The 21,967-nt window shown below is 43.4% G+C and overlaps 1 protein-coding gene across 1 annotated transcript in view; it reads left to right on the top strand.

Moving 5' to 3' along the window:
• The first annotated feature begins 5,515 nt into the window (after positions 1–5,515).
• Positions 5,516–21,967, top strand: part of LOC116832024 (serpin B6-like) — a 29,446-nt gene continuing 12,994 nt past the window's right edge. The window contains exons 1-6 of the mRNA XM_032792434.2: positions 5,516–5,660; positions 11,152–11,287; positions 11,929–12,106; positions 15,153–15,290; positions 16,623–16,740; positions 16,978–17,120. Of these exons, the coding sequence (XP_032648325.1) occupies positions 11,939–12,106; positions 15,153–15,290; positions 16,623–16,740; positions 16,978–17,120 (567 nt within the window). The 5' untranslated portion in view covers positions 5,516–5,660; positions 11,152–11,287; positions 11,929–11,938. The remainder of the gene's footprint in view (positions 5,661–11,151; positions 11,288–11,928; positions 12,107–15,152; positions 15,291–16,622; positions 16,741–16,977; positions 17,121–21,967) is intronic.

Below are 21,967 nucleotides of genomic sequence, written 5' to 3'. Positions count from 1 at the left end.
AAATCTGTTCCTTACAATCTTAAATTAGATAAGTAAGGATAAATATCTGCAGGTGATAGTTCTGGCTGTAAGATGGTACAACACTGCAAATAAGTGGGCCAAGCACTAAATTGTTGTTCCCCTGAAGAGGAACAATGAGATTTTTATTTTCTCACTCTCTTGTTAGTCTTCTCATAACAAAAGAATTCATTTGTTTAGATACTCCATAATGAACCCTGTTAACAACCACAGAACCTGAAGGAGTCCAAGGCCTGAGGGCCAGACTACCAAAGATAATTAGGCATCTAAAGATGCAGAGAGGTGCATACCTAAGCAGGATAGACGCTTGGGGTGTAGAATGTAGGCTAGAAGGAAAGTGAAGTGCAATCTGATTTTATTTCTAAACTTTATTGCCAAACAAATACACAGTATGTCAGCAATCTAGGCAAACTTCACAATAGAAAATTCTGGAAATTGGTGTGGAGGAGGGGTAAACATAAATGGTGAAATATTTTGGACAGTAAGAGTGGAGGATGTAGGCCAGAAGGAAGCACAGCTGTTTTATATTGCTAAATGTACTTATTGCCTAAAAAACAGACCCAAAACCCAACCGATGAGGCAAGTTATTTCTTGTCTCTCACAAGAATCTGAGGTAATGTAAATATTTGTGTTAAACATACTTAGGTTTCTTTGAAACTTCTTCTGAAGTAGTTAAACTCTACCCTACAGGGCAGATTAAATGATAACATCCATGTCATGCAGTAAAATAAGGACTACACATTTTCATCATAAATTGAGTATAGATTTCAGTTTTTAGAAAACAGAGTACAAGTTGCAGGATTTAAGAAAAGATGCTGAAATGGGACAAAATTAATCAATCTATGTTTTGACCATAAGTTTATCTGATCATTACCATGTGATGGCTCTGTGATTACACCTTCATATGGCCATTTAGTATATTATGCAACTAAACTGCATTGTCTTTTTAATATAGGTTGTAAACTCGCCTTGGGGAAGAACTGTGCCTTTATATATTGTACAGCATCTAGCACATCAATGATGCTCAATAATAAACGGAGTATAATGATAAATGGCTGAAGCCATCATGAATTTCACAGGGCCTGAATATATGTCTAACTTAATTTCCATCTGATTCGTAATGATTATCTGTTATTAAGCCAGCTGTGTGGTTCTGACCTCGGTCTCAGTTACATTCAAATCCTCATTAAAAATCATAGATATAGTGTCCTTAGGAGGCTAAGTAGTAAACATCTTGGATGACTAATTATAATAAATTGGAGGTTTTGACAATTAGGTCACTAGAAATCAATTTGTGTGTACATTTGTCTTAGATAGCTGTCTTCAAATATATTTACTATCTTTACAAACTCGGCTTGCAGGTGCTTCATTTTAAGAAAAGTACAGGAACCGGAGGAGGCTGTTTTCAGGTGACAAGAACTTCTCGTGGGAGGCCAAAGAAAAGGAAGATGGTATTCTTTAGAACCAAAATATCAGAGAAACAAATCCGCTGTTCTTCTGGGAATAGGAAAGTTCAACAGCGGCACTAGTTTGAATCATGCTGTTAGGTGGTTGTTCTCAGCCTACAGCTATATTGCTCCCTGCCCTCCAAAAATTGTAGTTAATAACCCATTAAGGTTGCTTAAGTAGGGAACAAACTCACTCAAACCTTCAAAGGCAGAAAAGGCACCTTGATTCACACTCCTGAACAAGAACACAACATGCCACTGACTCTGCACCTCCCCAGGGAACTCCCTTCCACCTCACACATGTACAGATGGACAACACACACACAGAATTCCTCTAACTCACATTGTAATGCAAAACCTGAACTCTGACCTCAGAGACTGGATAGCTACAGACATATCCTACAGGCATGTGTGCAATTGTGAAGGGTATGATGTGTTGACGTACAGAGGGAAAGCATGATGTGGAAGTTAAGGTGGGAGTGGGATATGTAACAATATATTGAGTATAAGGAAGCATTTGGAAGGTGCTTGTGAGAAGGTAGGAGAATGGCCAGGTGCATGTAGTGCTGGAGAGATGGGGTGGGTTGGTGATGACAATACCCCTATTACTCCACCAAACCAGCAGGTGCATTCTGACAAATCTGCCTCAGTTCATTAGACCAGAGTGGGGAGTTGCTTGAAGTGTTCTGCTCCTTGGACAGCACTAAGGACAAGCCCCTTTCCTCTCAGCATTTTTGGGAGTGGGTCAGGGATAGGGGTGGATGTTCTCCCTGAAGATATCTCAAAAGTTCTTGTGCCAGCATTTCCTGTAGAGGAACCAGCTGTAGTCCCTCAGCAGCAAATCCCTGGCTGCTGAACTAAGGATAGCTTGTTAGACAAGGTGTGCTGCTTTTTAAGAGAAATAGAGGTCTCTATCTCTCACCTTCTAAGTCCCTTAACTTGTTCCCCTTTATAATACCTCAGTAATGACCCCAAATCCCTCAGATCATCAAATCTTCCTTGCATGCACATGTAGATGTTCTATTAACATTAACAGGAGCTCTCTTTCTTAACTCACTGTAGCTAGAGAGGGAATTGACCTATGAGAAATTATTCAAGTGGACCAGCCCAGAAAGTATGAAAACATCTGAAGTGGAGTTGTTTCTGCCCAGGATCAAGCCAGAAGAGAGCTATAACCTCAAGTCTACTTGGAGCAGTATGGGGATGTGAGATGTCTTCAGTCAGAGCCAAGCTGACTTCACAGGGAAGTCTGAGAATAATGATCTGTTTTTTGTCACAAGTTTTTCACAAGTCCTTTACTGAGGTCAGTGAAGAGGGCACTGAGGCTGCAGATACCAGTGCAGTAATGTAGTAGTGAGAGCATCTGTTAATTCTGTAAGATTTAAGGCAGATCACCCTTTCCTCTTCTTCATCAGGCACAACAAAACCAACAGCATCCTCTTCTTAGGCAGATTCTGCTCCCCCTAGAATGTATTACTCTCTGCTACCAAATAACATCATTTGTTCACCATGCAACTGGGCAATACAAATTGAAGCCTGAAATTCCAAGCGTAGATCTAGTTGGTGCTTTTAGTTAGAGCCCTGAGCATAAGCTGCCTCCATCAGGAGTAGCCTCAGAAGTAATTGTGCCTCAGGAACACACACTGAGGCACAATTTCTCCTGTGCTCCTCTGCTGCACTGATGGGACAGTAATCTACTGCAGCCCCTTACAGAGTGCAGCATACTACCCACTTCGCTGAGCCTGCTCTCCTGGCTAGTGTTATGGGGGCCGGAGTCATGGCTCTGTAGCCTCTGCCCCTCCCCACCTATTTCTTCATAGGACAGGAGAATGCATCTCAGTGTTCAGGCCATGACCTTATCCTGCAGACAAGATGTGGACAGGTCTAAATTAGTCTTGCAGAATGATTTGGGGGAGTGGGGCACTTAATCTCTCCTACTGTTGTCCATGGCCACCTTAGACCCAGTCATAGAATCATAGAACTGGAAGGGACTTCAAGAGGTCATCTAGTCCAGTCCCCTGCACTCATGGCAGGACTAAGTATTATGTAGACCATTCCTGAAGTCACAATAAAGTGCTTAATAATTACCTCTCTTATTCACAGGTGTTGCAGATCTGTATAAAAAGGGTAATTGAAAACACAGTAAGTCCTGTTTGCAAATCCCAGGCACAGCAAGCCCAGTTAATAATAGAGAATCAGTATTAGCTCTGAATTTCATAATATTTGCCTTGAGATGTATTTTTGTAAAGTTTTTTCCACCCAAAATACATATTTTCTTTTGTTCTTTCAGAGTGTTAAAATAGAAATTTAACCTCATCACATACTGTGCACAGCATTTCATTTGGAACCATGCCATTCTGTCTAAATGACAGATGCTGGACCATTGAGGAGTCAGTCTGCTGGACATACCTTGTACATTCATAAGCACTAAAAGAGTTAATAAATCAATAATAACACTACTCATAGAAGCAGAGGAAAATTGACATTTTGCCAAATCCTTCACCCACTGACTTCACTGTGAGTGTGATACAGCTGACTGAAACATTATCACATAGACTGGAACAAGTTTGTTAGAGATCTTACTGTCTGATGTGTAATAAACTTGGAAGTATACAAAAACGTTAACTATCTTTCATAAAATCCAAGGCAAAAGCATGTGAATTTCAATCCTCATCAGAAGCACTCTAAACTAAACATTTATATTTAATGAGACCATCTTACCTCCCTAAGAGCCCATTTCAGTTTTTACTGATGTCAGAGGAAGGACTCTGGATGAGGCATTAAACATTCTGCAAATGCTCTCTGACAATGTTGGCACAGAGTCAGTGAATTGGCCTAGCCTCCCTAGCCAGTGAACTTGTCATCTCATACTAATGTTTGTTCCTGTGCCTGATCTTTTGTAAATTAGATTGTCTAACAGGTCTGATGAGCACAACTGATATGAAAACTTTCACCAGCGTGCCTCCTGTCTGACTATAATGCTTATAGATACAGGACGAAACCTGCAGCATTCAAACAACAGTAATGTGTTGTTAATGTAATTACTAGCTGGAATTTGAACCCATTCCTAGATACCTGTATCACCAATAAAGTAGAAAAATAGGCTTTCATTTCAAGAATGCATTTCAGCAAAGATATTCCTGTTATTTACACAAATTCCAATGCTTTTAGCTGATATTTTACTCCATAACTCTAGTGTATGACTTGCACTTAAAGCAATTAAAAAAACATGCTGAGATTATGTTTCTACTATCAAAATGGGTCATTTACCTTATTATAGGGTTTTTTTGGGTGGGGGGGAGTTGTCACTTGTGTTCTGATATGATAGTCCAAACACTTTTAATAGTTTCCTTGTTACCATTCCAAAATTATAGTAACTTAACTAGAGTTGCTTATGCCTGGTACTTAATTTGTAATGAAAGAGGTGCCAGGGCCCAAGCAATTTTTTTACATATATAATGGATGCAGCAGGCCCAGAGGTGCCTGAGCTGTCAACTGCCAAGCCTAGAGGTCCCCGGGCTCACCTTGACAACCCCTGGCACAAGTTCAGCACTGGCTATGCCTAGACTTTTAAAAAGACCATTGTTTTGTCTGCCTCAGGTTGCACAGTGGTGTTTAAAATCAGTTATTTGAAATGTTCGCTAACACACTTGGCAAACCCATCTCCTTCTCCTAGTCTAAGCAGGGCCTTAGTGACTTGCTTCTACAAACCTGCCCGGAGCAGCATGTTTGAAATTTAACCCCAACAGAACAACTCAGACCCCTAGTGAAGGGAATTAGGGACGGATGGAGACTCAGGGATGAAACGCCCCGTGGTGGCTTCCGGGCTCTAAGAGGGAGGGCGGAATCCTGAGTCTCAGCGGAGCTGACACAAGCCCGAGGCCACCGCCCCTTAGTCCAGCGGCCTGCGCTCAGCGCCGCCCGATTTCGCCCCAGTCCCGCAGCATCGCTCCGGGTCAGTCCCGGCCTGGCGCCGCCTGCGTGTGGGGCGGGTCCTGCAGCGCTCGCTTCCTCAGGCGCGGGGGAAACCCCGAACCGCGGGCGGAGCGGGGCTGCGACTTGGGTTTCGTTTCCAGCCCGGGGCCGCTCGGTGCTGGCGGGCGGGGAGGAGACGCCGGGAGCCGGAGTCCGCCCTGGGCATCGGCCCCACGGTTGGTTCAAGCAGCTGAGGGCGGGGGGGCCCGTTGGTGCCCGGTGAGTTTGTTTCTCGTGCAGTGGCTGCTCCTGCTCCGGGGCTGGCACAGTTTGTGCGCTGGGAGCCGGGCACCGACCTGCAAACGCGCCGTGTGATGGAAACTACCGCAAGCCCGGGGTGCGGCCCCCTGTGCTCCGGGGGCGTGGGCAGGTCTGCCTGGGGGGACAGGGGCGGAGTCAGGCTCCTAAGAGACCAGACACTGAACCTTGAATCCAGAACTCACAACGGGCACCTCGGGGCCTTTCCCTGCCTGGAGAAGGTGGCTCAGCCTGGGGCTTCCCCCTCCCAGTAAGCCCGGGTCGGGGAGGAACCCTGTGACTCTGTGCACCTTGCCCTGGGTTTTGCCCCGCCAGCCAAGGACCCTCCCCTACTTCCCTTGCCGGTGGGGTAGAACAGAGCTGGTGGGTGTGGTGCACGCAGCACAGGTTGCTGGTACTTGGGATTTATTAAATCCCTTGCACGTACAGGGGCCCGGCCTTGGCTGCTACTTCTTGCGGGAGAGGTTCCTGTGATGGGAGGTGCCTGGCACTGCCATTTACTGAGCCAGTAAAACAGGGACGTGTCTCTAAATGAATCCCTGCGGCCCTGGAGGGAAGGAGGCAGTAATACTTGCAGTGCTCATACCGCTGTTATGTTAATAAGCTCTGTATAGTAGCATAAACTACACTATTCTAGACTGAGCCTAAGGCAGTGTCTTGGTCCAATAAAAGCTATTACCTCCCCCATCTTGTGTCTCAATTAGTCTATAACAGAGATAGTACAAACTCTTTGGAAGATTAGACCATGGGCCTGACTTACATTTTAATTGAAATGTTGGGATTAATTTTTTCTGACTCATTGCTTGTATTATGCACATTCTGGGCCCCTCACTTTTTTTTCTCTTTTTACAAATAGAGCTAACTGTATATCTAAAGATATGTGACAATGTGATCACCAGATACTCTTATGTATTATTTCAATGTAAAAAAGCTTTTTCTTTTTGAGGTGGGGAGAGCCACTTATGGCTGTATACACTTTAGACCCCCATCTGCAACAAACCCTGCATAAAGCCCCACTAACTGCCTTATGGAGCTCTGTGAGACTACAGAGGTCCACAAATGCAGACTTATTGCAGGATTGGGGTCTTAGTTTTTAAGATAACAATATACCGGCAGTCCTCAACTTTACAACATTTGAGTTATGACAAACAGTACTTACGACACTTCTGCATTGACACCCTGATTTGACTTACAATTATAGGTTTTGAGTTTACGCTGCTCCGTCCCGCAATGGAGTAGATTGCAGTTCCAAGTTATGACATACAATGCAGTTGTAAGGAACCAGTTGTGTCATAGGTCTGAGGATTGCCTGTATCTACAAAAGCATTACAGCTTGTTAAATACTGCTTTTGCCTTTGCTCCCGTTATGCTCCCACACAAATGGAGATAGATATAGATATGCATACACAATTCTTTAAACTTACGAGATGACTTTTAAAAACTCAAACTATTCACAGTATTCAGAGAGTGCAGTATAGTTTTTTGACATTCATTCAAATATGTAAAGTGTTTATTATTTGTTTCCAGCAACACTGTAATATCCTCTGCAATTTTCAGTTGTTGAAAAGGGGTGATCTCTACTCTGTTAAGGTTATAACAAAATTTGTTAACAAAAGGTTTTAATAACACCATGTCGTTTTGTTCCCTTGCTCTTTTTTGTGTGAGAAATAGATGATTTCCAGCTACCCTTACATAGTGAAGTTATGGGTCCTGTGCCAAACAAATAAGTAATCAGTTAGCTGGCTTGTAGGTGTCACATATGGAGCAGGCCCTTAGGAAAGATTTAAATATGGGGACTGAAGTTGCTTTGCAGACTAGTTCAAGAAGGGTGTTTCATGCATGGGAGAAGTGCCAACATGGAGAGAAGATATTAGGTAATCTAGCAGACAGAAACATGACAAGATTTTATAGCTGGAAGTTGAAGCTTGACAAAATCAAATGAGAGATGAATTGTAAATTTTGAACAGGGAGGATAATAAATCAGTGGAATAATTTACCAAAAGACTTGATGGCTTCTCAATCACTTCACATTTTTAAATTAAAATTAGTTGTATTTCTAAAAGATATGCTGTAGATCAACCACAAGTTAGGGGGTTGATGTTGCCCTAATGAGCATGTGTGAAGTATCTTCACATACTCATAAGGAGAGTGAAGCTCTTAGGGTTATGCAGATGGTCATGAGAGACTACTGTGATCCTTAAAATCAGAGTCCTGTACAAATGTGATGTTTGCTAGCATTGGTAGAGTGGAGGGAACAGGGTGGTTTGGGCCCAGGGTGCTGTTGGAGTGCAAAATGAGGCATGGACAGCCAAAGAAGGTAGACCAGTTATGCAGGGCTTTGAAGTCAAGAACAAGAAGCTTGAACATAATGCAGTTTGGAAGGGGAGTAAGCCCTGTGATAAACAAATCCCTCACATCTCCTAGGGTATGTCTAGACTACCCGCCGTATTGGTGGGTAGCGATCGATTTCTCAGGGATCGATATCGCGTCTCATCTACACGCAATATATTGATCCCTGAACGTGCTCCTGTCGACTCCGGAACTCCACTAGCGCGAACAACAGTAGCAGAGTCAACAGGGGGAGCCGCAGACGTCGATCCCACGCCGTGAGGACGGGAGATAAATCAATCTAAGATACTTCAACGTCAGCTACGCTAGTCATGTAGCTGAAGTTGCGTATCTTAGATCGATTTTCCTCCCCCCCCCCCCGCCAGTGTAGACCAGCCCCTAGTTTCCCATTCCTGCTTTCTGCTTGATTCAACTGGATTTCTTGACTAGGTACACGTTTAAATACTGTATTTAACAGAGATGGACAACATGATCAGGTAGCGGTGTGTATCACGTTGTCCATCTCTGTTTAAATACTGTATTTAATAGTTGAATCAAGCAGAAAGTTATGGAGTACAAGTGAACAATATGAAATGAAGTTCTGTTTTAGCATTATAGCCTCTTAATATCTATGTGATAGTTTTTAAATGTAATATCAATTCTAGAAAGGTAGCTCTTATTCTCATGTATATGCAGATTAGCAGTTATCGAATTGATTTTTCCCCCTTAATTTTGACTCTCTTCCCTATTTTGGCTTCAGTAACTAGAGGAAAAATACGCTGCAAATTTGCAAGACTGTAAAGCTTGTGGCAGCTGTCAGGATTGCAGGGTTGTTTCTTACTTGGACTGTGTTGACCATAGATTTAGAATTTTTTCTAAATTCCAACAGAATTGTCCGTTTTGACATGGAAACTCACATTGTAATGCAGGGAGTTATCCTACACAACACAGAGCAAAGGGGAAAACACAAGCAATGCTGGTTTATGAGATCCCAGAAGTTTATTCCCTCTGACATGTAGCAGTTTGTACCAGCACACATACAGACTCCACTGTGTTTGGGAAACTGAAAAAGCAGCTCCAGTATCATGGTCATGAAAGGAATCTGATTGGTTAGTATGGATTGTGGTATACCTAGACCTGTACACCACAGAGAAATGCATTCCCCTCAGGGAGAGAGAAGAGTGTTGTTTTCCTAATAGGATTATTGTAAAATGGGAAAGGGCAGATGATTCATTTGCTTGGTAACATTGCCCTCAAACTGTGTTAAAGAGCTTTATTCCAGATAGTCAATTAATATTCTAAGTCAAACAGAGTCAAAATGTATTCCTGCTATTTCCTAGGCAGTAGCACTATTTTAGAATCAGAGTGAGTGTCCATTGGTACACTGATCATCTGTTTTAGGGTTTTGATGAACTTCTATCTTTGATAATAAGACCATGTGATCAAGACAGATTGGTCTTGCAGAAGTATTTAGGAGCTAGCAGATTTATATTTTGTTGTCCTGCGTCTCCTAGATTTGCAGTCAAGGAGGACAAAGAACAAGTGACAGTACTGAGTCTGTTTTTTTTCTGTAATATAATACATTTAATTTAAATCAGCTTGCAATTTAATTTCAAGGTGTTTTAATAATGCCAAAACCAGTGCATAATGCAAAAAATGAAACAAAAATCTCTGCAGGAATTAAAACTCTAAAACATGTATGACATCCACACAAGAGAAGTGCAAGTCTGTACCTGTGTGTATGGCGTAAAATTCTCCATGGATTCTTTTTTAATTCAGTCTAAGCTTTACAGTGCACAAGTGTCTCATGTTCCAGTGGTTCTTAGGGTAACCAAACATGGACTGAACCAGATTTTGATCTGATTTGAGTTTCTGGTAACACTGCAACAGGAACCAATTTGTAATCTCTGGATGGCATGATGACCAACAGTAATTCCTCTCTCTGTTTTTTTTAAAGATTCAGTGGCACGATGGGGTGGAGTCTGGGCAGTGTGACCTTCCCCTCTCACTGGGTCTCAGTACCTAGGCTCCAGCTTGAGCCTGAATTTTACACTGCAGTTTTATAGCCCTGCTGACCCAGACTAGCCATATCTGTGCCTCAGGTCTTTCACTGCAGTGTAGGCATAGCCTATGTGTCTTGCCCAGGGCCAAACAGGAAGTCTATAGTAGAGCAGGGAGTTGATACTGGGTGTCCCGCATTCCAAAATAGCTTTGTAATCAACAGTCTATTGTTCTACAATAATGATTTCTTTGCTACTGCGCTGAAATTGTGCACTTGCAAAATACCCTAAATAGCTGAATATTCTTTTAGAATATTGTTATTAGAAAGTTGCCTGGACAGTTTTGTAGCAACTCTGCAGTTTGTTCTAGCCTTTTATTGCCATACCAATAATAAAATCAGTCACCCACACCATTAATTTCAATTAGTATTGCCTGCTGGTCATAGGTTCTGAAAATACAAAAGATATCAGTCAGCTCTAATTGAGAGCTTTCCAGTAATTTCTTTATGCCCCAGTGTATTTACAATGAGCAACTACCCAGGCGGCAGCATAAAATTAAAGCCATTATATTACGGAAAGTAATAAAGAGACTGCAATGCAGACTCTTTTTCATGGGGTACTGGATGAAGACAACCAAATTTGCTTCATATATAAGCTACAGAACAGTCATTAGATGGCAACACTGGTTCATTTTATTATGAATATGTGTCCTTGGATGGGCACGTGTGTCTACTACTCATCTTCATTAGACTTTAATCCCAGAGGTTCTGTCATACTACAATGTGAATTAAGGATAATACTGTCTTATCATGATTGTTGTCAGTCTCCCAATTGGTTGAATGAGAAATGCTGGAAGCAGAATCTCCTGTTAGTCACTAACAGACAGGAATAGATGGGCTGAGCATATTAAACAAAACCAGTGCTGAATAATTGTCCTCTAACTGAGGAGTCAGGAAGGGAAGAGCAAAGGAAATTTAAAAATAGTGAAACAAAAGAAAGGGATGAAACATTAAAAGAGAGACAACTGCAATAAAGAGCTCTCATCTTACCTGTGTTTCGCTCACCCTCTCTTTATATTTTCCCATTTCTCTTCCCATTTTGCCTCAATCTCCCTATCTCTGCAGAAGTGGCACTCCTCCCCTCTAGAACATATAGTCACGGGATCCACTCTCCGTAACTCTGCTGTGAAATAGAAGACAAACACTATCCTAGAAAGCAGCAGGAAGTAATATGTGGATTTACTGCAAATGAGTGAATAAGGCAGGTATTTATCAAAATCAGTTTGATCAACAAAGTTAACAACTCAGATCATAAAGTACATGCAGTGACTATTTTACACTAGAGAATCTAATATAAATTCAAATACAGTAATTATGTACTACAGGTTGGATTAAAGTAAATTTGAGGCAGTAGGTATTGCACAGCTATGATTTAAACAACATGCCTCCAATAATGACCATTAAATGTAAAGCATATTATATGAAATATATTAAATATTAACATAAAATATGAAATATAAAACATTATATGAAATTTAAATTGTAATTCATGTGACTAGACAGTCTGGTAGATAGGTACTGAATTCCTGAAAAACAGTGTATAAAGCTATTGAAACGCAACACGAATCTTAAAGAATTGCAAAACTTTTTAATCTGTGTGTTTGTTCCAATTGTTATCTGAAGGCTTTTATATAAACTTGGATTCTGAGAGAGACAGACCACATGATTCTTAAACTTATATGATGCTTTGCTATATCCTGAGGTAGTGTAAAACCAGTGTAGTTCCACTGACTTCAGTGGAGTTATGTTGCTTTATACCAGCTAAGAATCTGGCACATTAAATACTCATTACATTTTAAATCTGTATGTTATGTGATCTTTCCTTTGTGTTTTGTCTTATAGGTTCTGAACCATGGATAATCTCAGTAAAGCAAAAACCACCTTTGCACTCAACCTGTTCAAAAAGCTGAGTGAAAATACCAGTTCACAGAACCTATTCTTTTCTCCTTTGAGTATCTCCTCTGCTTTGTCCATGGTATTTTTGGGTGCAAAAGGTAACACTGCAGCCCAGATGGCAGAGGTATGTCTGGATAAACTTGAACCACTTAACACAAGTTTGGCCTAGAAGCTGAACCACAGATCTCTGTACGTTCTGTACTTATGGAAAACTCCCATTATCATACTTGTGTGCCTGAGAGTAGAATTTTGGTGGCACCATACAGCTGAGATGCCTTGAAGAAGAGAGAGCTGTCTAGCTGCCTCAAGAGTTAGAAAAGAACTTATTCATAGACTCTAGGACTGGAAGGGACCTTGAGAGGTCATCGAGTCCAGTCCCCTGCCCTCATGGCAGGACCAAATACTGTCTAGACCATCCCTGATAGACATTTATCTAACCTACTCTTAAATATCTCCAGAGACGGAGATTCCACAACCTCCCTAGGCAATTTATTCCAGTGTTTAACTACCCTGATAGTTAGGAACTTTTTCCTAATGTCCAACCTAAATCTCCCTTGCTGCAGTTTAAGCCCATTGCTTCTTGTTCTATCATTAGAGGCTAAGGTGAACAAGTTTTCTCCCTCCTCCTGATGACACCCTTTTAGATACCTGAAAACTGCTATCATGTCCCCTCTCAGTCTTCTCTTTTCCAAACTAAACAAACCCAATTCTTTCAGCCTTCCTTCGTAGGTCATGTTCTCAACTTCTTCAATTACATTCTCTGGGATTAGTATCAGATTTTACTAATTACCTAAATATGTCTTAAAAACATAGCCAGGAGCATTTTCTTAAAATCATGTCCCCTTTAAGGTGTCAAGTTGGGCAACCAAAAAAATCACTGGTTGCTTTTGAAAATGTATGCCTAGTTCATTAAACTCTTAATGCCAAATCCTGCTCAAATGAGCACTCAGAATCTCCAGAGAGAAAGAGGGCCTAGGGAAGAAGAGTTGGGTGCCAAGTTTGGATCCCTGAGGTCCCCCCTGAAAGGTCAAGCAAAGACCTAAGAGGAGACCCAGGAGACAGAGTCACAAATGTGAGCAGAGAACAAGATTTAGAAAAGGAGCGTGATCAATAGTGGCAAAATTGGCAGGAGTCTGGAAAGATGAGGATGGAGTTGAGGCCCTGAAATCTATCTGCAAAGGAGGACTTCTGTGTTGCAGTTGCATAGCTTTTTAAGTTCTCTTAGCTTGTGGGTTTTTAGTATAGTCTGCTTGGTTTCCTGGGGTGAGAATTACAAACTTCAAAACTACATTTATAGCTGTCCACTTAGAGCCTTATACAGTATTTGGCTTAGAAGAGGGGAAGAGTTTGTCTAAACTTGCAGCTTCAACAGTAAAATAGGGTGGAGTTGAAACTGACTCCTTATAATCTCTAAAGACTTTTAGAATTGGCGTGTATATGTCTTTTGTTTAGAATGATTAACTACCATACTAGCAGAAGTTGCTAAGAATTAGATGTACTAATGGGTGTGAACATTCTTTTGTTCTGTGTCAGTAGAATCTCTTGCTCAAAATATCAACCAGTATAACAGCTCTGCAATTGTTATGGAATTCATATCATGGCATTTCATTAGCAGTTATTACTTTTAAGCAAATCCAACATTTGGAAGGCAGTATTTTTTTTTTTACATCAATCTTATTCAGTGTGTCACATGAATTCAAACTGAGGATTAATTTTAAGCTTTAGTACTAGTTATGTTTAAATAAACATTGAGACAAATTCTGCTGTTATGTTGGTGTAAAACTGGAGTAACTATTAGACTTCAATGAAATTGTGTCAGATTTACATCTATGTAAATAAAAGCAGAATATGGGCTGATCTTGATTTTAAAACCATTGATCTACGAGACCTGACATCAGTGAATTTAGCTCAGAGACTTACCATGGATGTCCCACAGGGTTATCCCAGACGGCATTTGGTTGAATTGAGCCTATTATGTCCTGTGGGGACACTTCCTTCGATGAGCTGCCCATCTCCCCTGTTGGCTGTTTGGCCCTTTGGGAAACCTCCAAGGTCTTGGGCTATTTTGTTGGTTTGGACATTTGCCTGCCCACATGCAGTAAATCACCACAGAGCTAAAGTTTTCCCTTAGAAAGAGCTTTTCAGGGTGTCTTACTTCACTATAGTGTTTCATACTAGAAGAGCCATTCTTGATCTCTATTAAATAAACCTTGCTCAGATTAAAGCAATGACTAATGTACTGGAGCACTAGGTCATTCCATAAGATTTCTTCATTTCCACTACCATTTAAGCTCAAATAAGAACCAGATCTGTTCTTGAATGTCTTCCCAAGAGAACCTATGCTAACTATTGTACTATCAGGTGCTTCATTTTAGTAAATAAGAAGAAGGAAAAGAATGGGGAAAAGAACAATGCAAACATGAAATGATGCAAAAAAAATCCATTATGGAAGGCAAAATGGCAGCTCTGTTGCAAAGGGACAAAGGCAGAAGCATCCTTTGGGAGTGCTTGAATTGAAGGCATAGTTCCAAAACATTGCTGGAAGCTTTGGGGAAAAGACCGTTGAAAGGGATTCCGTCAAGTTAAATCATAACTTGTCTGAAATTTTTTTTAACCTCTTAGTGTTATACGTAACAGTTAAGATTAGGGAAAAATAATTTGTATACATGTGCCATTTGACAGCACTTTGTGTTTTACTCTTTCTTCCATAGAGACACTTTCCTTGTTTGTCAGGCTCTTCCGCACAGTGAAACAAATTTTAAAAAAAGGTAACTATAAAGCCAGGGAACTCTAGAGACGAGTCTGAGACCTGAAGCTACTTTAAATTCATGTTTTGAAATGAAGCAGATTTCAAGTTGATGGTTTTCCTTTAAACTCTCCAGAACTGTTCATTTTATGTATCCTAAAGCTAGGACTGAGTGAGGAGTCTCTTCAAAACAGCTATGTTTATTTCCATGGTAAAAAAAATTTTCAGCAGGGTCTCCCTTCTAACACAATGAGCTCCAAATGTGCTGTGTAATGGGAAGTCCTTTCCCTTTTAGGGCTGACTTGGGTGTTCAGGGTGCAGCTTTTATCTCTAAGCTGCTGAAAGGAATTGTACTAACTTGTCCCAAAGCACATATTTCAGCACATGTGGGTCATGCTGAGTGTATTCCTGTCTCTTTCTATAGGTGCTTTCTCTGGACGAAGCTGAAGAGATTCACGATGGATACCAGTCAATTATTTCTGAAATTAACAAACCAGGCACTAATTATGTGCTTAGGGTTGCCAACCGGCTCTATGGGGAAAAGACATTTAAATTTCTTCCAGTAAGTCAAACGTTCAGTTTGTTTTTGTGTTATAACACATTTGCTACATTTCCACTTTTGAGTGCAAATCAAGGGATTGGCTTTAATCTTCAGGCATTATGTAGTTCAGGACCTGACTAACCAAAGCAAGTCTCCTTGTGAAATCCATTCATGTGCTCAGCTGATTGTTTGACAGTCCCTAGCTCTGAACTCTTGAGAACTGGAGCAGCGTGTTGTCAATGGAAGGTCCAACAAACTCCAACTCTTCAGCATTCCATTAATCACTCATTTTTGACCAGGAGCTAAGATTTTAAGAATTTCCTTCATATGGTGGGAAGGGAAGGGAATAGGCATTATTTTGTGACTGAGGGGGTGGGTGTCTTCACTCCCCTTAAATTGGACAATGCATTCAAAGGACACAGCAATGGGCACATAATTCTTTTTTTAAATCCGACAGAAGAGCAATTAGAAATTCTCCAAAGACTTAGCTGAGAGTATCGGGTACTGGGGTATATATTTCCCTTTTAAAATGTATCCAAAAATTGTAGCACTGATTTTAACCTTACTCTTTCGCGCCCCCTTCTTTCATCTCAGACAATTAAGAGGTAACTGAAAGTCTCACATTAGTTTTTTGAGTCTACAACTTAAGTTGTAGACTTACATTTTCAGTAAGGCAATCAACCTACCCTCCCCAATCTGCAGTAATTTTATTACTAAAAGGGATTGCCAGTATAAACTGGCTCAGATTCAGATATCCTCTTCTCAATTAAAGTTAAAACCACTGTGATTAAATATTTAAACTTGGCATCTTTGGCATTTGATCCATAAAATAAAAGACTCCAAAATACAAATTGGAAAGAGAGAGAGAGAGAGCATGATTTTGACCTAACCACACAATTACTGACCTATTGACATTTGCACAGTAGACATTTCATAAGGCTGAAGAGCAGGTTATTATCGTCCCCACATACTATACAAAAAAGATATAGAAATAACCCCCCTGAGATTTTACTTCTAAACTAGATCAGGTTTGGGTTACTCTGAAAGGGTTACAAAAAACGTTATCTAGAGACCGATTTACAAAGCCTTGTACTCTCAAATCGAAGCAAATTGATTGCATCACTCTCACCATGCAGTCTTCTTGTTAATCTGTCAGTAAGCCGGCTGCTCGGACTAAGAATGTAATAATAGAAAATAAAATGTTCATTTTGAAAAGAAGTGACAACAAGTTAGTGTTAAGACTGACTCCTTCCTCCATCCCTTCAGAAAAAGAGGTAGATTCTATGTTTGAGTCTTCTACAACTGCACGCCAGAAAAATATATTGCTAAGACATCCTCCTTTGTTTGTCCTAGACATTTACAGACTGCTGCCAGAAATTCTACTATGCAGAGCTAGAACAGCTTGACTTCTCTAGAGCTGCAGAAGATTCCAGAAAACACATAAATTCCTGGGTAGAAGAAAAAACTGAAGGTATGTAGCTTGCAGAGTTCCACAGTGTCTTTTTAAACAAGCAAAACCTGCTTAAAAAACATATGGTCATAAGAGCGATACAGTAAGGGAAGGAGAGGAAAAACAGAACTGAATCCTTCAGATTAAGATGTAGTTCTTGTCTTGTGCAGCTGGTAGAGGATACTATAGTTAATAACACAACTAGGTAGATGGATGTGTATTAGCTAAAAGCTATTCTTCCTTTAATGTGTCCTAAAGGTAAAATCCAGAATCTGTTGGCTCAGGGTGTTGTTGATTCAATGACCAGACTAGTCTTGGTGAACGCCATCTACTTCAAAGGCAACTGGGCAACCCAATTCAACAAGGATTGCACAGTGGAAAGGCAATTTAAAATTAACAAGGTATGAAGTAGGGAAGTATCACTAATTTTGCACTACACTTCATCCAGAGAAAACAAGAAATGCTTTTAATCAGGATTGCCCTAAGTACATTTTACCACAACCCTCTAGTCTATCCCATCCCATCCCCTCAACCCAACCGCTTTGTTTAGTTTATTGTAAACATCTTTGAAACTACATTTTCAAATAAATGCATTAACATAGATGTATCCCTTGTTTCCTTCATTCTCTCTGTTTTCTGCTATACCTCTCAGTGTATCTTTTCAGCATTGGAGGGCGGTAATCTTGAACACAATTACAGAACTTACAACAGTCAGAATTTTAACATGTAAGGGAAGAAGTGGATAAATGAGTGTCAGACAGTTTGGGATTCCATATGTTGTTCAGTGTTTAGAGGACCTATAAATCATTTAATTTCCCTTTCCTCGAATCTGTTGCTGTTTTATGTGCAGAACTCCCACAGAATTATGGTTACTTGACAGAAACTGGTCCCCTTTGCTTCAGTTTTTACCCAGTGATAAAATTGGAACATGAAAAATGCTCAACTACCTTGTGTTATAAAGTTTGATTTGTAAAATGTGTGGCATTTCCTAATTCTTCTCAAAGCAATGTAAATCAGGAGCAACTCTACTGCAGTCTGTGGAGCTAAAACAGCTATACTTAGACTGTAAGCTTTTCACGATATGGTCAGTCTTCTTGCTAGCGCAGTGGGGTCCTGGTCCATGATTGGGACTCCAAGGGGTATGATAGTATAAAAAATAAGTGAGAAGAATTAGGGCCTTACTGTATACAAGCAAAAGGGAACACGTGTTCAGATGTGTAAAAACATGGAATGCTTCTGTTTACAGCAAACTTTGATCAAAACAAGATCACTGTAAGGAGGCTCCCTGGCTCCCCGTCGCACCTGAGGGGAACGAGCCAGAGCAGGCACCCCCGTGGGCGGAGCCACTACCACCTGTTTCCGCCCCCCGGAAGTCAAGGGGCGGGACAGGAAGTATAAGAGCCAGGGCTCAGAGCTCAGTGCAATGCCGGCCGCCGAGGAGGACAGACGTGGAGGCCCGAGCTCCCGCTCGGCCCAGCCTACCTCAGGCCCACTACCCAGAGGAGCACTGGCCGGAGCTGCCCCGGGCCCGTTATCCGGAGGAGCGTTGGCCGGAGTTGCCCCGGGCCCACTATCCCGAGGAGCGTTGGACCGACCTGCCCCGCGCCAGGTACCCCGAGGACCTCCAGCCGCAACGACCTTGTGCCGGCTATCCGGAGGAGCCACCGGACCCTACTGCCTCCCAGGTCTCCGAGGAACCCATGGTCTGGGACCCGCCAATGTCTGGCGAGGAAGGACAGGTACCGGGAGAAGGGGGGACTGGAAGTAGCCCGGGGGCGGCTGACCACAGTCAGGCCGCAGAGGGCCCCGAGCCTATGGTCGTGTGTATCGGCCACGATCCCTACCGATCACCCAGTCAGTGTGTTTCGGTGCGGATCCCCACTGACCGCCTTAGAGGCGACAGCCACTACTAGGGCCCCGGGCTGGAACGCAGAGGAGTGGGTGGGCCTGCGTTCCCCCTGCCACCCGTAACCGGGTGGCAGTATCCCCCTTCACCCCGAGCTACAGTTGTTTACTGCTCTGCCCTGCCCCCAGAGAGTCAGAGCCTCCCCTGAACTGTTTGCTGCCCTGCCCTGCCTGAGGGCTTGGGCTATAGACTTTATTTGCTCAGCCCCTGAGCTGGGCCTGGACTGGTTGCTGCCCGCCCTGTCCAAGGGCCAGGGCCTATAGACTTTTATTTGTCCAGCCCTCGATTACGGGAGCGGAGGCTGAGCCATCTGGAAGGAGGCGCCCTGGCTCCCCGTCGCACCTGAGGGGACGGGCCCCAAACGCACCGGCTTACAATCACTTTAGCTTTAAAATGGATTTCACCATGAAATTGATACACAAATTAGATCAGGTTTCTTTTTTAGCTACTTACATCACAGTGTGCAAATCTCCTCATCTTAAGGTGCATCCACTCTACCCCAAGGCATAATACAGTAATTCTCAATGTGATTATAGGCCAGCCTTCCTTCTTGGAGAAGCTCATCCATCCTCTTGAGGCTGTCTCCAAATAGCACAAACAGGGACTGGTGACATGACTCTGAAGAGGATACCAAGAAACTGAATGAAATGTGAGCCACCTTGTATATTTACTCATACCTTCCTGGATAGTGAAAGTCATTTGGAAGTGCCTGGAAATCCTACTATCTCTCAATGCCATCTTTTAGAGAGAGAGTGTTATCGCTTAGCCCAACACAGGCTATAGTCAAGCAGCACCGCAGAAGTCATGATTTGGACAAACTGGAGAAATGGTCTGAGGTAAATAGGATGAAATTCAATAAGGACAAGTACTTCACTTACAAAGAAACAATCAGTTGCACGCATCCTAAGTGGAAAATGACTGCCTAGGAGAGAGTACTGCAGAAAGGGATCTGGGGATCATAGTGGACCACAAGCTAAATATGAGTCAACAGTGTAATGCTGTTGCAAAAAAAGCAAACATAATTCTGGGATGTATTAGCAGGAGTGTTGTCAGCAAGACATGAGAAAAGACGGTTACTCACCTTTGTAACTGTTGTTCTTCGAGATGTGTTGCTCATATCCATTCCAGTTAGGTGCGCGCGCGCCGCGTGCACATTCGTCGGAGAAACTTTTACCCTAGCAACACTCGGTGGGCCGGCAGGTCGCCCCCCTCCGGCCTCCGGAACATCAGCGTGCTCCATGGAGCTTGTATGAACCGCATCTCTGTATCAGTAGGGGTGGTCCTACTGATTGGTGCTCCGGTCCCGGCTTCAGAATGTCCGGGAGCGTGATTGCGGCCAATGGTTCACCCTGGGGCTTGGGTGGTAGGCCCAGGGTGTCCAACAAGGACCACTGAGGTGGCCCTGGTCTCGGTGGTGCTATGAGTGGTCCGATTCTCCATAAGAGCGGAGTCCTGCATTATGGGGAGGAGACGTATGACGGGATGGCCTATGGGGGAGCTGAGCAAGATTGGTACCGTGTCAGTGCGTCCATTAATATAAGCGTCCCTTCGCGTGTGCGCGGCGAACGCGTGCCGGGAACCGTGGCCAATGTGAAATGGCGGGCCTACGCACGCAGCGCGGGCGGGAGGTCAAACCGGTGCTGAACACGACATGCCTGGTCGGGCTGCAAGAGAGCTCGGCGGTGCCGGGATCTGGAGCGGTGCCGCCCCGGTTAAGACGGAGACCGGGATCTGGTCCGGATGCAGCGAGTACGGACCGGCACCGGGATGGAGAACGGTGCGGGACTTGCGAGAGCGCGTCGGGATCTTGATCGGTGCCGGGAACGCGACTCGATGCCGAGCCAGGAATGTTCACGGGGATCCCGAACGAGATCGGCGGGCTCCTTGGTGCCGGAGACGGTGGTCGTACCATGGCAGGCTTGCCAGCGCGCTGAATAACCTCACCGGCGGTGCCGGGGGTTGGGGCAGCTCAGGCTCCTGTAAGACCGATTAAGTCCGCTCCTTGGAGTAGGTCTCAGGCATATCGCGGACGATGAAGCTCTAACACGGCACATTGCGGGGAGTAAGCGGCACCGACTCGACGGCTCTGGGAGGCCGGAATCAAACGGTGCCAAGGAGGGCGGTGCACGACGGCTGCTGGCGGAGGCCAGGCGATTCCGACCTGGAGTGCGCTCTGCTGCGGCGTGCGAAGGGTCACCGCAGGAGCCTTGAGTCTCTTGTCTCCTTGGGGAAGGGAGCGGTGCCGGCTGGAGGATGGGCCGGTGACGGGAGGTGCCGAGGTGTCTTCGCCGGTGCCGGAACAGACGAAGCGACCTGTTCCAGGGTGCCGTAGACGGGCCCGAGGACGGAGGAGTTAGAGCTGCCTCCATAAAAGTTGTTTTAGGCAGGAGTCCCTTTCTCTTCTGGGTCCAGAGCTTGGAACGCCTTACGTCAGACCGCTATAGAACGCTTACCAAACCAGCGCCCATCAATTAACAGAACCCGTAAGCGGATTCCAATGTGAGAAGCATTATCGCACACGTAAACAAAAACAAGCCGAGACCATAACACAGAATCGTAGCAGGAATCACACTGTGAAAGAGCATCGCGACAGTGCACAGGTTTCAGAAAGCCCGGTAGAAAACCGGGCACTCGACCAACCAGGATGGCCAGTGGAAGAAGAGAAGGGGCGAAAACACCCCGAACCTCTCTAACTATATACACTAACTACCAATACTTATACTAAACAGTAAACAACGAACTAGAGAAAAAAAGCCTATTACACTACACGCTAAAGAAAGAGATCGGCTAAGAGACTACGTAATGACAGTGGTAGAACAGGTCAGCTATGCCGCGCTCCACTGTTCCAACGACCGACACGGGCGGTAAGAAGGAACTGAGGGAGCGGACGGGGCCGGCAGGGGTAATATTAGGCCCATACAGGCGCCACTCCAGGGGTGACCTGTCCGGCCCACCGAGTGTTGCTAGGGTAAAAGTTTCCCTGCACGAACGTGGCACAGCGGGCGCGACACACCTTACTGGAATGATATGAGCAAGCACTTGAAGAAGAAGTAATTCTTCTGCTCTACTCTGCTCTGATTTAGCCTCAGGTGGAGTATTGTGTCCGTTCTGGGCACCAACATTTCAGGAAGGTTTGTGGACATTTGTAGAGAGTTCAGAAAGAGCAACAAAAATGATTAAAGGTCTAGAAAATATGACCTATGAGGGAAGATTGGAAAAACTGGGTTTGTTAGTCTGGAAAAGAGAAGACTGAGAGGGGACATAACAGTTTTCAAAGTATATAAAAGGTTGTTACAAGGAGGAGGGAGAAAAATTGTTTTTCTTAACTCTGAGAACAGGACA

The sequence above is a fragment of the Chelonoidis abingdonii genome, chromosome 2, assembly GCF_003597395.2.
Source record: "Chelonoidis abingdonii isolate Lonesome George chromosome 2, CheloAbing_2.0, whole genome shotgun sequence".
Taxonomy (NCBI): Eukaryota; Metazoa; Chordata; order Testudines; family Testudinidae; genus Chelonoidis; species Chelonoidis abingdonii.
This window is presented reverse-complemented; position numbering and strand designations above follow the sequence as displayed.